Consider the following 18,066-nt stretch of genomic DNA (forward strand, 5'->3'; position numbering starts at 1 on the left):
AGATAAAGCTTTCCATTCTCGAACAGTGTGAGGAAAAAACGACATCTTGAACATATCGGTTCTTGACCTGAATTCACGCACTTTGTGGTTATGATGAACCCGCTCGGATCTGTAGTGTGGATGAAAAATGTACTTCTCCCTAGGAATAGCAATCTTATCGTACATCTGTCTCGCGCCTCCTCGCGAGACAGATGCTCCTAAGATGTTCATGTTGTTGGGATCCTGGCTCTGCGTTCGGAACAAGGAACAATAACGAGGCACAAGCACTGCGTCTCGGCGCTTGTATCTCGCCCTTGTTCCTTTGTGGATGCGTGTGTTAGCGCTGCTATAATTTTCGAACCATGTATGCACCAACTCGCCCAGAAGTTTTAATGAAGTCACACAGTCGTTTGTCCATGCCGCCGGAGCGTCTAAAACATGGAAGTTGGCCTTCGCTATAACGGTGCGTCACATTAAGCTGATTAAGAGGAAACACGCCGTCTCGTCCTTCTCTATCGCCAAGAAAGAAATTACACAAGTTTACATCCAAGCAGACATGTTGAAGCAACCCCCCCCCCCCCCCCCATCACGCGTACGTGTCTGAGCACACACCGCACACAGCACCCAAGGTGGGCTCTTTTAAGCAGTCATTTTCCTCAGGTCGCTGGCCGAATGAACTCAATGCTTTATTCCGGCCAATTGAAATAGGCGTACTCCGCCCGGATGTGCCTTCATTCCCACATATAACGCCATCACGCAGTATTCCGAAAGTAGCAGTCGACGCCTTTCTTACGGTGGGGCATTGGCTCGTTGCAGCCATTGGCTGGCTCTCCATGACGGTCAGCTTACTTGCAGCGACTGCGGTTTTACACGAACATCACCAGACTAACCGGTTGGCAGACGCGTAGTCTTCGGCAGACGAGTTCCGCTATGACAGCGACTTCGAGTTACTTTAATAGGGGCTCTTGACCACCTCGCAAAGCTGATGCACTGTCCCGCTGGAATGCTGAGCTAGCCACTGGTCCTATGACCCCCCACGTCCATGGGCGTAACAACGTCCGGGTGCGAACGCGAACTCTGAAATGCCGATATAAATTGCTAATCTAGGACATTCTGCATGAACAGAGCGCCCAGTTGCTAACATTTAAGCAGCGTTGCCTCATCATCTTTGCGTTCGTGCATACGCCATTCTTTCAATCTCTTTGTTCAACTATGCCTTCCGCTTGCAGGCAAGCTTCGGTTATGTAAGCATACCACCAGGTATTCAGGTGAAGGAAATGGATTTGAACGTGGATGGAAAAAGCGCAGATGAGGAGATAAAGGTCACTCTCACGAACCAAAAAACCATGAAAGTCTCAATAAAAACCAACGCAGCAGGTAAGCTACTTAGAACAGCGGTACTGCAAAATGGAACTAATTTTTTTGTTGAAATCTTACGACTGAGTAGAACTGCACAAATTTAAAGACCTCCATCGAACAAAATTTTACGGTAAAACCCTATCTTTGGCTGAAGCGCAAATGTCACGTAGCTGGACAGAACAAACGTAACGTTGTTTGCCGTCGCTATGAGGTACTACTTCTTTCATTCCGCTTAATTAGATGATTGTTAATCAACTTCTCAAATATTATACTTACATGAAAAGTGTCAACGAGAAAATTGAAGAGTGACATGAAAAACTCCCGATACATCTTTCTGTTCCTCAATACATGCTACAGAGAAGTGCGTTTCCGAGCGTGAAAGAAGTCCGCGAATACACGCAAAGTGCCTCGAACGGCGAGTCGCGCAGTAATTTTGCGTATATTTGCGGGCTCCTTTCAGGCTCGGTTCAGCACGTATTGAACAACAGAAAGCTCTGCAATTTTCTCATGGCACTTTTTGTTTATTACATTTGAGAAGTTGATATCTAATTAGGCGGAATGAAAAAGTAGTTTCAGTATCTTCAAGCGCAGGCAACCATTATCATTGTTCTGTCCAGCTACGTTCGCATATTTTTTACACTCTGGCTAAAGTTAGCTGGAACACCCTGTAAAGAGTCGTGTCCGCCCATCATGTAATACTTAATACGCTCGTCTCCCTCAACTTCGGTCCTTCCTTCTACCCAAGAGAGAGAGAAGCGGTTAACCATATGTCGATGCTAAAAAAAAGTCAACGAACATCGTGGTTCAACCGATTTCGATGACATGTCGATCAAAAAATTTATTGTCTCTCTGTCGGCTTTTCGCGCTCATTGGTCACTCATTCTGTATCTTATTCACATCATATATCAGGCGCAATTACGTCGCCCTAGTCTTCTTAGCGTCAGTACTTAGTTTACCCTCCATCCCTATATTTTTTTTTCTTTACCGAAAGAGGCCAGCTGGGCTGATCCCCGAGATAGTGAAGTCAGTGATTCATTGCAAGTAATTTTGGACTGTGTTAATTTTACCTACTCGGCGAGTGATTCTCACTTCTTGGGGGCACCGGTGAAGCCACCTTCGAACACAATTGCCTCGTATGAGCCTTGCTTAGTCGAAGCGAACTTCGCTACTGCCGTTGAGGAAAAGCAGCCGCGCGGCGGCTTTGCCTCGACATCTGTTTTACCGGCGGTACGCTTAGATTTACCTACTCTGCGACGAATCAGACCTACATTTAGGTGCTGTTTACGAATCGCTACAATGCTCTGGAGGCAAGAAAGGTCGTCTTTTTGCCTAGGAGCGGGTCTAAGATAGCCAAGATCCTACATACGCCTAACTTCTGTGAAATCGGCCACAGAGACCTTGTATTCAGAAACGAAGCGTGATCTGTACTTGACACTTAATACGCACTACGAATGACTAACCGGAAACTGGTCGGATTGTAGAGCGACTTGAGAAGCTCCCAATACAGCTTTCTGTTCAATACATGCTACACAGAAGTTTTTCGAGCGTGAAAGAAGCCCGCGAATACACGCAAAGTGCCTCGAGGGGCCAGTCGCACAGCAATCATGCCTGCATTTTCTGGCTTATTTCACGCTGGGTAAAACCTTTTATGTAAAACGTATTGAGCAACGCATTGGCTAAAGGAAGCTTTTTTTTAGGTTACATATTACGATAACATTGAGCGATGCTCAGGAGACGAGCCGCCGCGTGAACGACAAAGAAGTTGGTCGGTGCCCTTGGCACGAGCGAGTTTCAGCCTGGCTGCCTGGCTCCAGTGTAAATAGCGTGTAAATAGCATCTTTCGTCTGTGCCTTTCCACACGTAACATTTCTGGTGGAGGTCAGCGATCCCCGTCCACACCACGGAACTCCGAAGTGGTCAGCACACCGAGCTTGTCACCATGCCTACCGGTGACGAGCCCGCCTCTGCAACGGCTTCGGCTTGTCCGACTGCTCCAATCGTCACGGTTGCCCCACATCGTGACCCAGGTGTCTTCTCTGGCTTGGAGGGACAGGATGTCGACGACTGGATCAAGCTATATGAACATGCCAGCGCTAATAACAGGTGGGACCCAACGATTATGCTCGCCAATGTCATCTTTTATCTCGGCGGCACCCCACGTGTGTGGCACCAAACGCATCATGACGAAATAACCAGTTGGGACAGTTTCAAAGAAAAGCTACGGGAACTGTTCGGCGACCCCATTTGACGCAATGCTGCCGCAAGAAAGGCTCTTGCGTCTCGTGTTCAGTCACCTACAGAGCCATACGTTTCCTACATCCTCGACGTCTTGGCTCTATGCCGTAAAGCTGACGATCATATGTCCGGAGCAGATAAAGTGGCACATGTGCTAAAAGGCATCGCCGACGACGCTTTCAATTTGCTTGTTTTCGGCAATGTCTCGACTATCCACGCCATTATAAAAGAATGCCGTCGCCTTGAACAGGCTAAGAGGCGCCGTATCTCACACCACATTGCGCGGCTACCCAACACTGCTGCTACGTTGACATGCGAGGGTCGACCGCGTCAGACCGCCACCTGTGACGACGTCACCCGTATTGTTCGCCGCGAACTCGAGGCCGCCTGTTCGCCAGCCTTCTCCACGACGCCTCCCGATCCGCCAGCAACCACCATAGCGATGATTCAGGCCGTCGTAAGACAGGAATCTGAAAACATGGGTCTGAACACCGTGTGTTCCACGTCTCGACCCAGCGTTCCCCAGTTACCTAGCGGCCCTCCTCGTCCCCGGCAGTCCTTTTCTGCCACATCTCGCCGCAACCCGTCCGAATGGCGTACCCCTGATGACAGGCCGATCTGCTTCCGCCGCTGCCGCATAGGCCACGTCGCCTGTCACTGCCGCAACCGATGGCCACCACCTCCTCGGACTTACGCCGCCACTTATTCCCGCACCTTTGGACCTTCTGTACCCTATGCCACCTGCCATGAACCCACTACCGCTGATGCCCCTGCTCCGAACCTTCGCTACAGCCGCTCGCCCTCACCTAGCTCGACGCCACCAGTCTCGTTCGCCCCTACCCCGCCGCTTTTCTTCGCCGCCTATCGCCTCCCGGACCCAGCCGGAAAACTAGGCACTGCAGCTTCTGGAGGTGAAGCTGCGTTGTCGACCCTGCCCTCAAATCCTCTGCTCACGTTACCTACTAACGAAAGCATTCTTGACGTTGACGTTAACGGCTATACTGTCACGGCACTCATCGATACAGGAGCACATCTTTCTATTATGAGTGCTGCCTTCCGACGACGACTGAACAAGCTCCTCACCCCAGCGTAGGTACGCGTCGTCCGCGTCGCGGATGGCGGTACTGTGCCTATCACCGGCATGAGTACGGCACGTGTCAGCATCGCCGGCCGCCACACTCCTGTCCTCTTCACCATAATTGCTCATTGCGCCCACGACCTCATTCTCGGCCTCGATTTTCTCTCCGCCCATTCTGCTCTTATTGACTGCTCTTCCAGTACCCTTCGCCTTGAGTTGCCGATGCTCGCAGAACCTTCTGACGCACCCCACTGCCGCCTTACGCTCCACCGGCTTTCTTCGCCTGCCGCCAAAGTCCATAGCCTACATTGAACTGTTGTCTTTCCCACCAGTTCCTGATGGCGAGTACCGCGTCACTCCTCAGCCTGACATCCCAATACAGTATGACGTCACCGTGCTTCACATTATACTTACTATTACTGCGAACCCCACTCGCATGCCTGTCTGTAACTTTGGATTGGCAAAGCAAATTCTACTGCAAAGTATTTGCCTTGCCACCATTGATTTTCTCGGCGACTAATACGTGGCAGCGTTATCGACCGATGGTTCTCGCGAGCTTAGCATGCCCCTCGCGCCAGCCTCGGGCGTCGATCGCAACATAAAGAAAATGATTGCAACGGACCTGTCCTCTACGCAGGCTGAAGACCTTTGCGAAGTATTATCATCCTACCGCGATATTTTCGACTTCGACGATCGCCCTTTAGGCCAGACGCTCGCGGTCAAGCATCGCATTCTTACTGGCGATGCTGTGCCTATTCACCGACGACCGTAACGAGTTTCTGTGTCGGAACGCCGAATAATTCAAGATTAAGTGAACAAAATGCTCGATAAAAACATTGAGCCTTCATCGAGTCCCTGGGCGTCACCTGTGGTGTTGGTTAGAAGGACGGCACGTGGCGCTTCTGTGTAGACTACCGTCATCTAAACATTACTAAGAAGGACGTCTACCCGCTCCCACGTATAGACGACGCCCTTGACTGCCTCCACGGTTCTAGTTATTTCTCGTCTATTGATCTTCGTTCGGGATATTGGCAAATTGCTGTTGACGATACGGACAGAGAAAAAACCGCGTTCATCACACCTGATAGCCTATACAAATTTAAGGTAATGCCGTTTGGATTATGCAACGCCCCTGCCACCTTTGAGCGTATGATGGACTCCTTGCTCCAAGGTTTCAAATGGTCCACATGCCTCTGCTACCTCGACGACGTCATCGTCTTCTCGCCAACGTTCGACACTCACCTTGAGCGTCTGACAACTATACTTGATGTATTTCGCAAGGCGAAGCTGCAACTTAACTCGTCCAAATGTCGTTTTGGCCACCGACAAATTACTCTTCTGGGCCATCTCGTTGACGCTCCCGGAGTACAGCCTGAACCCGACAAAACTCGTGTCCGAGAGTTCCGAAGACAGCCACAGACGTTCGAAGTTTTGTAGGGCTGTGCTCGTACTTTCGTCGCTTTGTTCCAGATTTTGCGACAATTGCTGGGCCCCTAACTAATCTTTTAAAGAAAGGCGTACAATTCTCGTGGGGTTCTGCAGAAGCAGCCGCCTTCTCTCGTCTCGTCACTCTTTTAACCTCACCACCCATTCTCACCCACTTCGACTCTGATGCCCCTACAAAATTACGTACAGATGCCAGCGGTCACGGCCAGCGGTCTTAGCCCAGCGTCAGCGTGGCAAGGATCGCGTTATTGCTTATCTGAGCCGCCTCCTAGCACCATCGGAGCGCAACTATTCCATTACAGAACACGAATGCCTTGCTGTTGTCTGGGCGGTTGCGAAGTTCCGTCCTCACCTTTACGGTCGCCCTTTTTCCGTAGTCACTGACCATCATGCTCTCTGCTGGCTCTCATCGCTAAAGGATCCTACAGGCCGGCTTGGTCGATGGACTTTGAGGCTACAGGAATTTTCATATTCCGTGGTGTACAAGTCTGGCCGCCTGCACCAAGACGCTGACAGTTTGTCGCGTTACCCTGTTGACGACTCTGACTCCTCCAATATTGCCAGTGCTTCTTGCGTATTCTCTGTATACCAGCTGCTTCATTTCGCCGACGAGCAACCCCGTGACGCCTGCAGCAGAGCACTCATCGACCGTTTTGAACACTCTCCGGCCCATGCTGCTCTACGCCTCTTCGTCCTCCGCGACGGTACTCTGTACCATCGTAACCTTCATCCGGACAGCTCTGAGTTCCTGCTTGTAGTACCTAAACACCTCCGCTCGACCGTTCTAGAAGAGGTTCACGACGCACCAACGGCAGGACACCTCGGCGTATCTCCATCCTATGACCCTGTACGTCGCCGTTTTTTCTGGCCGGGCTTTGCCCGTTCCGTACGACGTTACGTCGCCGCTTGTGAACTTTGCCAACGACGCAAAAAGCCTTCCCAGCTTCCAGCTGGTTACCTGCAGCCGCTCGACATCCCTGCCGAGCCCTTCCATCGTGTCGACTTGGACCTTCTCGGCCCGTTTCCGGAAACTACAACAGGAAGCAAGTGGGTTGCAGTCGCGGCGGACTACGCGACCCGCTACGCCATAACCCGTGTTCTCCCGACCAGTTGTGCAACTGACGTTGCGGACTTCCTCATACATGATATCATTTTGATGCATGGTGCTCCGCGTCAATTGCGTACAGACTGCGGCCGCACCTTTTTGGCCAAAGTCATTGACGTCAGGCGTGCCTGCTCCATACAGCATAAATTTACCACCTCATACCACTCTCCAACGAGCGGCCTCACTGAGCGTTTGAACCGCACCCTTACAGACATGCTATCCAAATACGTTTCAGACGGCCACCGTGACTGGGACCTGGCTCTACCTTACACTACCTTTGCGTACAACTCTTCCCGTCTCGAAACTGCTGGATTTTCCCCGTTTTACCTCTCGTATGGCCGAGAACCGACGCTACCACTGGACACTGTGCTTCCGTTCGCCACAGCTAGCGATTATGCCCGTGATGCAATCGTCCGTGCTGACCATGCTCGTCAACTTGCGCGCGCTCGTCTACAAGTGTCTCAAGACAAGCAGAAACAACACTACCACCTCCGCCACCGTGATGTCCATATTGTGCTCGGCGCCCTCGTGTTGCTTTGGTCACCATCGCGGAAGGTCGGCCTTTGTGAAAAACTGCTTTCCTGTTACACAGGCCCATATCGCGTGATACAGTGACCGATGTCACATATGAAATTGTTCTAGCCACGCCCACTACGTCCTTCGCTGTGACAACCAGTGACATTGTCCACGTTGCCCGACTCAAGCCCTAGAACTCTCCATGCACCTTGGATATTTAACAGCACCGTGACGGTGCTTTTGCCGCCGGGGGGTAATATTTCGATATCATTGAGCGACGCTCAAGAGACGAGCCACCACGTGAACGACGAAGTTGGTCGGTGCCCTTCGCACAAGCGAGTGTCAGCCTGGCTGCCTGGCTCCAGTGTAAATCGCGTGTAAATAGCATGTTTCGTCTGTGTCTTTCCACACGTAACAATATGGATGAAATATTCCTTTAAAGAAGGGCTATATGTAATGTAATTGACAGGTTAATTACTGCTGAAAACGAAAGCCCAAGTGAGTAGACAAAGAAAATTTGTCTAATAACCCAAAGCCACAAAAACGACTCGTTTGACCCGCATGGCTCCGTGTTTCCAAGTTGTTTTTCTTGCATACTATTGGATTTGGCAGTCGTAGCTGTAGGGATGAACTTGGGAGGACAGGACTAGGCGAGCAGGGTTTATTAGCAGTATTTACATATTAAGCAAGATACATTGACAGTCTAGCGTGACTCCCATATGGAGCCCGCAAGACTAACATACAGCAAACAGTTTATGAGCACACAGCTCACTAGTACATTTCTAGCATGGCAACGAGCACCCAGCTCCCGACGACGAGCACTCTCTAGCAGCCGGCAACCGCTGCTCATAAGCCCTTGGTCCCCCCTTGATTCCAAGCGACCGGAAACGTTCGTCCAGCCATCGTTCGACGTCACCGAAGATGACGGGCTCACATATTCGTGTTGCACACACACACACAGGTGAAAAGGGCCGGAGCCGACGTCAGAGGGCTTCGTAGAATCTGCTTTGTCCCGGGTGGCGCTGGAGGGTAGCACATTCCTGAGCTGACCGCGCGCCACGTGGCTTCCGGTCATCCGCAGTTCTCTGAAGTGCGCCTCGTCTGGTTGTATTGGAACACGTGCAGTGGTCTAAAAGCTGGCACGTTGCCACCCCGTACGTCCATTCCTAACAATGCTAGCACTGTTCAGGCTCTAATTCGCCTTTTCTCGATCACATGAGTCGTTTGAAAAGTTTTCACTTACCTGACCTCTTCACCCAACATCCATCGGCGTGCGTATGTGCGTTACCGCTAGGAGACAGCAGCGCGAAGCACCCGGACACTGAAATGGTAAACTATTTCGTCGGAATCCCTTACAGTGGTGAAAGCTGTAGAGCAACCACCCCCAAAAAAGGCGTTGCTCCCGGGTTCGAATCACGGACCAGGAGCTCTCTGAGAAACCGGAGAATCACGGAGCGAAGCTCTCTGAGAAACCAGTATAGGTTTCTCAGAAGCGTGAGAAAACATCCAGTCGTTACCATCTCTTCCTTGCTCACTCGGGGAAGAATAGCTGAATCAAGGAGTGTGACTGTAACACTAATGGCATTCGCAAGCGCGTGCACGCTCGTTCCCTTTCAGGGGCACTTTTGCTACGTTCCTGATAGGCAACGCGGTTCAGTTGCAGATGGACCAAAGTTATGACAAGGATGCCTCTGTCATCCTAAGCGGCAACCTTGTCGTACGTCCCTTCTGCTTGACATGTGCTAGCTAAGCCGCACCAGATGCATGCGCGGCACAAATGTCTGCATTCATTCTGCAGTTATCGCTGTATTGTCCGAGTTCGCCACTTTTTTACCGCATCCAGACGCGCACGTGACGGTGTCGCCTGTCAAAAGGACCCTAAAAGGCAACGCTTGATTTAGGCTGGTTAACGTACTTCTTCATAACACCAAAGGGAAAATTTTCATGCACCCGAATGTAGACGAAGCTGCAAAAGAAACCTATACTGCTTCCTCAGAAAGCTTTGCAGTTGAGCAAGCATTCCTCTTAGTCCATGATTCGAACCCGGGACCAGCGCCTGTTTTTGGGGTGGTTTATCTACAGCTTTCTCAACTTTGAGGGATTTAGAAGAAATAATTTAGCACATTCAGTGTCCCGGTGCTTCGCGCTGCTGTCTGCTAGCAGTCTGGTTAAGTCACCGGGTAGAGGACCGCTCCGGAAAGGCGTTGCTCCCGGGTTCGATTCCTGGACTAGGACGAACTTTTTCTCGACTGCGAAGCTTTCTTTCTGAGAAAGCAGTATAGGATTCCGTTTGTAACTTCGTGTTACATTCGGGTATATGAATCAAGCTAGGCATGTACTTGGAAGTCCTCGCAGGAATTAAATTTTCACAGCGTACGGCTTTCTTGATACATGCCTGCTGGGAATCTCCTTGTGGCATACTGTGGCAGGCAAAGTAAAAAATAAAAATCACCGGCATCTACAATATTTCCTAATGCGAATTCTTATCGTAGCTGTTTAGGTTTTTTTTTTAATTCGCCATGTATTGTGGCAAAGAATTTGACTCTGAACGACATGGTTCTCTCTGCGGCGGCGCTTAGCCTCTCTGCTCGAGCAGCTCGTTTAGCAGCATCGGCAGACGAAGCAGTTCAACCGGCTGCGTCTATCGTTGTTCAGGAAGCGTGAACACGGCAATGCGTGGCTGAGACGGCTCCAAACAACCGAAAGTGGACGATGTGACATGGCATCGTGACGCAGAACCCGTGAAGGCAGAGCTTAGCCCCAATCGCTCGGCGAACGAGTTGAGGAGGAAAAGCATGGCTAAGGAGGAGGGTAACTTCTAATCGCTTGTAGCTCCATTAATAGTAACGCTTCACTTAAAATGTGGTGCGAATGTTCTACTTAAGCTGTGCCCTACGCGTCTACAAAATTTGTCCGAACCGTTTCAGGGGCCCTTTAAACTTCGATAAAGAAGCGACACTCTCCTTCTCCGCCTTCACTCCTCGTTTCTCCTCTTACATGCTCCCTCCTCGACGGTGGCGCCGCCTCCACTGCTCGAGCGTTGCAACGGCGCCAACATGGGCTCCTCGCCACTCCGTAGACGCTTCTCGAGCGAAAATGGCGCTTACGCACCGCGCGAGGACCTACGTGATGCTATTAGGCCAATAGCGACGCGGCGTCGCCCTCAGTCAGAGCGCGCGAGGAGGAGGCGGCATTCTTCAAAGCGTGGCGCTACTTTAGGAAGTTTAAGGGGATTCGCTGCACTCCGTCTAAGCTGTTTCATCCTTCGCTGGGCTCGTTAGCTTGGTTAAGCTGAGGGACTCCAAGGCTCTACGCAGGAACGGGCGCCCAAAACCAACACCACACGTACGCTTGCGGACGCGCGCAAGCTCGCGTCCTCGCTCCCGCGCATGCGCAGACGGTGCGGCACGGCTCGTACGCGCCGAAACGCGACGCGATCTCGGTGAGCACCTGCTCCCTGTTATCGCGCGCTTGGGCTGCCTCGCGTCGGCGCACCTGGCTACGCAGCTACGGTGCAGTATACTCAAAAAATGCAGTGGTTAGGCTTTCTTTTTGTGCTGATCCAACAGTTCTAAAAATATAACAATTACGTTTATAGATGAAGCATTTCGCAACACTAGTACGAAGCGGCGCATTTGAAGGCGTCTGTGACTTAGCCAGTGAACATGCGCTATCGCGCACATGGGGGACGCGTCTTTGCGGATGCAAACCAGCATTCCTCGCGAGGCGCGGCAGGCGCAAGGCGCGTAGACGCGAGCTTGCACGCGTCCGCAAGCGTACCTGTGGTCTGGATTTTCCTCGTTTCAGAGCTGCACTCTGAAACTAGGAAAATGGTAAACAGAAAGAGCGGCACTTGCTTCCTTCCTTTAAATTAAATTGTACCCCAGTACGTCAAATTAGCTAAGCACTAACGCGCCCAACATCTTTTTCCAAGTCCATCTGTGTATGAGCTAACACTACCCTTTTCACGTAGTTTAGCCATTTGCATGCTTACAAGCATTTATATTTTAACAGACGTGCCCGAGATTTATGTCCATGGCAGCAACGACATACCCCCAAAGAAGGATGACCCCAAGCTCAGGTGAGTGAAGAAAATATGCGCCTGGTATAAAGATGCCTTGTGACAATAATTTTGTTATGTTGGTGTGCTATGTTACGACATTGAACGACACTTGGTTAGACTTGGTCTCTTTTAGTTAATAGACAATAGACAGATCTATTGCAAGTGAAATGCGATAAATGTATTATAACTACATGCTTTACATTGGTAAACTCGCTTCGCAGCCGCTTGAAATTTACGCTTTCGCGGGCGCTTTTAGTCGGCCGGTGTAAGCAGAAGCCGTACCGCATCAATCGGTGTCATTCTTTTTTTCTCACGTACGATTTCCAATCCGAGGTGAACTTCTTTCTGTGATCGCATCAGATTAAACTTTTAAAGGTCTAGAGCGATGGCCACGGCAGTGCCAATTGAGTGCAAGTCAGGTCCATTTACCAATGAAAAACTGTTCCTCCTGCTTGTGGTGTTTTCACTTGGCCACGCATTACGTAGCTTGTTGCGAACACTGCGTTCTAGTCGCGTGAGCCAAACATTCGCGAGACTCAAATGCGGGGCTCAGCCGTTGTCCGTTGCCCCACGTGCGCTGCGCGTTCAGATTAATGGCACATGTTGCTGACTCACTAAAGGAACGCACGCCCCTGCCAGCCGCAGTGCGCGAATTCAGTGACGGCCACCTCGGAGTCCTTTTGTTCACAGTCATTAACTCGTCAATGTTAAACTCGAAGCAATAAAGATCTCGGCATAGGTCAGAGAGCAGCCACGAAATCTTGATAGGTTAAAGGCATGTCCCTGGGAAGAGTGGCAGGACAAGATGCAATAACAGCCGAATAATTCATAGAGGCAGGAGGTACTATACGACATGCTGAATGCTGACACCGCCGGTGACGGCTAGGACTCGGGGCTTCAAGTGTGCCAGAGAGCTGGAAGAATTACATTATATTAACCCATAAGGGATACGATGAAGAAAAATTTTAAGCCCCACCTTAGTCTTCCGCAATAAACTAGGAAAATGGTAAACAGAAAAAGCGGCACTGGCTTCCTTCCTTCTTTTGTGCTACAGTACGTCGGATTAGGTAAGGGGTTCGGCAAGACACAAATCTTTCCCTTGCTATTCACTGCATGCCTAGAACAAGTATTCAGGGTATTAAACTGCAAACGATTAGGAGCGAGGATCAACGATAAATATCTCAAACAGCTTTCGGTTTGCAGAAGATGTCGTCTGCAAAGTGTTACACCACTTGCGCGCCGCGAAAACAGCTGAAATTTTAAGCCTAACGCCTCGTGCCCACGCCTAAAGCCGGAGGGTCGAGGTCAAACGTGCACGTGCGCTATACATAATTCGTATTGCCGAAACTGACTAGAAATTATTGAAGGTGCCAGCAATTATTTGTTCCATCTGTTGCTCCCCTATAGGCGACTTAAAGCTTAGAGAAGAGCCACAAACTGAATGCCTGCAAGTGTTCGTTTTACTCTGTGCCGTGACGTACTTCCGTTTCGTCTGCTTGGTCCCCCGTCGTGCAGTCATGTGCGCAGAAAACGACCCTATCCGCCATTTTCTACGAGCTTCCAGCGTGCAATCGTGCTCTTTGAGCCGCTTGCTTCTGCTTCAGTGTGGCAACCTCCGGCTTTAGGCGTGGGCACGAGACGTTAGGCTTAAAATTTCAGCTGTTTTCGCGGCGCGCATGTGGTGTAACACTTTGCAGACGACATCTTCTGCAAACCGAAAGCTGTTTGAGATATTTATCGTTGATCCTCGCTCCTAATCGTTTGCAGTTTAATACCCTGAATACTTATTCTAGGCATGCAGTGAATAGCAAGGGAAAGATTTGTCTTGCCGAACCCCTTAGCTAATCCGACGTAATATAGCACAAAAGGAAGGAAGCCAGTGCCCTAGTCAGCTTGTTCTCGTGCACAGCGCGCAAAATCGTGTGTTGCGCGAAGAGACAAACTCAACAAGTTGCGCGCGAAACCCGTCACCGGAATGCGTCACGCAGCGCAAACAAGAGAGAATAAAAAACAGGACGCGTGACGTATGCGTCATGCGATCCTCCAGCTCTGGTTTAGGATAACGCAGGGAAGGAATTTTGCTTGCGGAGGCAAGACGGCGGCAAGGGGGAGATGGTCTATGGCACTTCAAGTATCTCTAGCCATGCCATTGGTGAATGAATTTGAATAATTCTTGCTGTAAAACATTCCCTAGAGGACACGCAATATCCAGCCTAAAACCAAAATTTGCAATGTGGCCTGGTGAGGGACCCTTTGATATCAAACTTGTAAAGATCATTTACCTTTACACCCAAGAAGCATACAAGAACGTGAGTTGTGAGGGTGTAAGGGTAAGCAGTAGACGATTTACGCACTTATGCACGGGAGCGTTAAATAAGATGACTTTGAACTTTATTTTCTCTTCTAATATTTAACACATTATCGCGAACGCCAAATGGCAACCTCCATTCAAAGGGCGAAAGGAGAGGGGAGGCGGTAATTTACTCATGTATTTACACATTAAAGTGCGCCTTTAAGAACCTTAGGTGGTCAAAAATGACTCGTAGCCTCCCTCTAAGGAGCGCCTCACAATGAAATCTTTGTTATGAAAAGTACAATCCCCGAAAATGCTTTCCTTAATTTCACCCTCTTCCGGCAGGCCAGAGAAGCTGGAAGTTGGAACCGCCGACGCCGAGGAGAATGAGGTGGTCCTCTCCGATAAAGATTGGACGGCACACAAGTCGGTCGGGTTCTTCGATCAGTCAGGCGAGCTAAAAGGCTACGTGACAATACCCGCTCAATTGAAAGTTCCTTATGTCAAGTCATCAACCAGACGGCGCGCTATCAAGGGGCGCCATGCTGCAGGCACACTGGCCGTCAAGGCTGCACCGAGTAAGGAGTAGCGTCTTGAACCTCTTTTCACCATTTCACTAGAATTGATTTCAGTCAATGTCAGTTAAAATTATTCGAACCTATACCTTCAACTGTATGCAAACCTCTGGCAAAATTAACGCAGGATGGCGGAGCCCGCATCCGGAGGCTAGCAGCGAGTCCAATGTTAAATGTCGCACAAACGTGCGAGTATTGTAAAAATAACAAACTGCGACAGCACTTGCCGCCCAACTACAACATATGACTATATGAGTTGATACACTATTCGATGCATCTTCAGAAAAGGTTTTAGATTGCAAGCTATCTCGCACAATTTTTTTATTGCGCAATTGAAAGCCTCTGGTGCGTGACACGCGTTCGATGTTTTAAATGTATTAACAGAACACAGGAAATCCCTTAATTTTAGCCAGGAGACTCCGGTTGATAAACGGTCTCCAGTTTTTAGACATTTATAGGAATGTTTCTGACAACGACGTACCGTCGCCCGTGTGCCTTCTACCTTCTGACTTCACCCATTCCAAACCTGGAACACGAGCGATCGCAGCTGCGAGTCTGGAATCAGCCCCAAAGAATTGATGAGGTCACGCCGTGCAAGCTAGTTCCAAGTTTGCCACTTCCTTTCAGGGGGTTATCCTAGTGTGTTTCGCTATCTTTCATAGCTGAAGCACTGCTAAAGCAGTTCAAAAGTAGGCCTCCTAGTTCCACAATTCAACAGGGTCTTTCCGTGCCGTCTCACACCGGCGCACAATCTAAACAAGGCGGCTTTCAAGTATGACGTGCCTATAGCTTTCTCTGCGCCATGCAAATTATCTAAGATTTGCAGATGTGTACTGGAACACGGAAAATAAGAAAATCGGGTAAAGGAGCATGCTAGGTCTTTTGTAGAGTGCTGTCTGAGGGCAGTTTACGAAAATACGTTAAGATGTGGCAAGGTGCAGTTCGGCCAAGCTTGCTGATACATCAGTGATTGCTTAGGAGAACATGCACTGTCCGTGGCGGACGGAACTGGCTTGCACCATCTTCATCGCTGTAAATGCACATGTGAGTCCGCGCTATTGGGTACTCAAATTCTGAAACAAAGCCGTGATGCAGTTTCCTGGGCCATATATTGTCGAAGAAGGATGATTCATGTTCAAGTGAATCTTCTATTGCAATGCCCAGCAACGAATGCAACTTTCTGGGAGATCGCTTTTGAGTGTGCATGTTGCGCGTATCCTGTACGCCTGTATATACACTGTTCTTCCGATAGCAAATCGGTTCTAAGCATGCGCCCGTCCACATTGCTTTTGTCCTCCCTCGTCTTGACATTGAACTATTTAAGCAATCTTGACATGGCCATTCTCATGTTTCAATTCCGTACATTTGAACGCAGTTCAACTACGCTCATTAAGCAGCTGCAATCATGTTATCTCTGCGAACAACTCGCAAAATTTAGACAAGGTAGTTGAACCCACAGCGGGAGGCCAGCATGCAGCGAGACCAATGCCAACCAGATGGATCAATTTTTAGAGGACAGCTGCAGCGAAATTTCACTTTAACGTTAAGTATCCACGCTAACCATCACTGCTTAACGCACTTCTAAAATAGTTGCTTCTTCTCTGGGCAGTATAGACCTCGGCGGGGTCGCGTGTCCGCAGGCTCCTGAACCGTAGCATGTTAAAACATTTTCGCATGCAGGAAAGGCTAGGCTTCTCGTGTGCTCTTACGGCGAGTCTGGGGTGGTGAAAACCATGGTGCCCTCGGACGGCTTGTGCGATGTCGTTTTCTACACGGATGTAACCTACGACGGCGATGCTGAAGCCATCGTTCCCAAGGACGGAGGTCCGGCATTTGACGTGCTCAAGTCCGCCGCCAAGAAGTACACAAGGACATCGTTCGGCACATCCATGGCTACTGGGTGAGCGGCCCTCGATATACACACGCAGTGGTTTGCGACAGAGTATTGGGAGCTTTAGCGCAGCGGAGACGAACTTGCTACGCAGATAGTACGCACTCCGCCACAGCGGTGCCGGTGGCGACGTCCCTCTTGCGCTTCGCGCAGTGTTCATTAGCGAGTTTTAGCACATAGCGGACGCGTCCGAGAACAGCGGTACTTGGGGTGGCATTCTGGTTGGCGGGGGGACATACAGGTCCGTTAACCGAGTCCCGTGTGTCTCCTGCCGGAGTTACAAGTACATAGAGACCCCCATCAAGTGTTTCGACTGTGTCAGCCCTGTGGGCTTTCAAGTATTCCACGCTTGCCTAGCTGTTTGTCCGTAGAAACACCACTTGATTCCTTGTAAGTCGCCTCCTCTAAGCCAGCCTGTCACCGCTTCTTACGCCGGCGGCAGTTGTGAAAGCTCGGCTTGACTGAATTAGCGGTATGTGTCAAAGCAGGTTTTTGTTTTTGTTTCTTTTCCATTTTTGCAATAAGGTTATGCAGAAAACCAATGTTCAAGCCTCAACGCGATCACGCACTCACTCGCATACACAGTCCCACGCACCTCTATTGGCCGACACTCGCCCAACATTCATACTCACGACCACTCGAAAACGCTGTTATGTCTGCCCGCGCGTTTTAACCGGCACTCACTCCTGTAGTGAAACTTCTACCGCTGTGAACGTAACGAGAGCAAGGGAAATGCATCGATGCACCCTATACACTTTTCCCAAGTCCAGGTGCATTGCAGACCACCCAAACTTCGGCAAGTGAGCCTTTCTCTTTTTTTTTTTTCGCTATAGGGCCATCGCGGATGCTACGAAGGAGAAGAAATCTGAATTGATGGCCGCCATGGCAGACCTGTTCAGCGCCAAGATGCTCCACTTCGGCATGTTGAATGTGGAGAACATCGAGGACTACGACAACCTGAAGGACGCCGATTTGCAGTACATCAAGGTGAATGCGCGCGCTCGCCGCACCCAAGCCCCGACAGCGCCAGTGCGACGCATACATGGCGCACACGGCAGACATTACGATTGACGCTGCGGTGTGAACTTACTATTTGGGTCGGATAGCACAGCGCACATTGAACAGTTTAGCCAATTTGAATAAAATTTGAATAAATACGATTAGCTCTGCAGCTGTTCTCGATCAAGAGCTGTTAAACCAGGAGCTCCAAACAAAATACACGCGTACATTCAGTGTACCGAATTCTATCAGTCTGGTTGCATTTAAAATAAATGGAGAAAATCCACCCTCGTGCAGGCTATCAAATAATTTTAACTACGGCATATAGTTTAACTCTTAACAACAAACTTGAATCGAATTAGTTCGGCTGTTTCGAGAGCATTTGTGTTTTACGTCCATTTGAATATGAAAATTCGCGGTTGCCACTGAGGTAGGGCAAATTCGATGTGCGAGCTTCACAGCTTGCTGCGATACTGGTACATTATTTAGTAAGGTCCTCCCAAAGTCAACTCTAAAAAATCTAGTAA

General features: G+C 49.9%; 1 protein-coding gene across 3 annotated transcripts in view; it reads left to right on the forward strand.

Annotated features, from left to right (window-relative positions):
• The window catches only part of LOC126534668 (uncharacterized), a 155,289-nt gene that overhangs the window by 124,799 nt on the left and 12,424 nt on the right, over positions 1-18,066 (forward strand). For all 3 annotated transcript variants that reach the window (XM_055072460.2, XM_055072461.2, XM_050181929.2), the window contains 5 exons: positions 1,209-1,356; positions 11,733-11,799; positions 14,420-14,652; positions 16,330-16,549; positions 17,374-17,527. In XM_055072460.2, coding sequence (XP_054928435.1) covers positions 1,209-1,356; positions 11,733-11,799; positions 14,420-14,652; positions 16,330-16,549; positions 17,374-17,527 — 822 coding nt within the window. The remainder of the gene's footprint in view (positions 1-1,208; positions 1,357-11,732; positions 11,800-14,419; positions 14,653-16,329; positions 16,550-17,373; positions 17,528-18,066) is intronic.

Source organism: Dermacentor andersoni, chromosome 7 (assembly GCF_023375885.2).
Source record: "Dermacentor andersoni chromosome 7, qqDerAnde1_hic_scaffold, whole genome shotgun sequence".
NCBI classification, from domain to species: Eukaryota; Metazoa; Arthropoda; class Arachnida; order Ixodida; family Ixodidae; genus Dermacentor; species Dermacentor andersoni.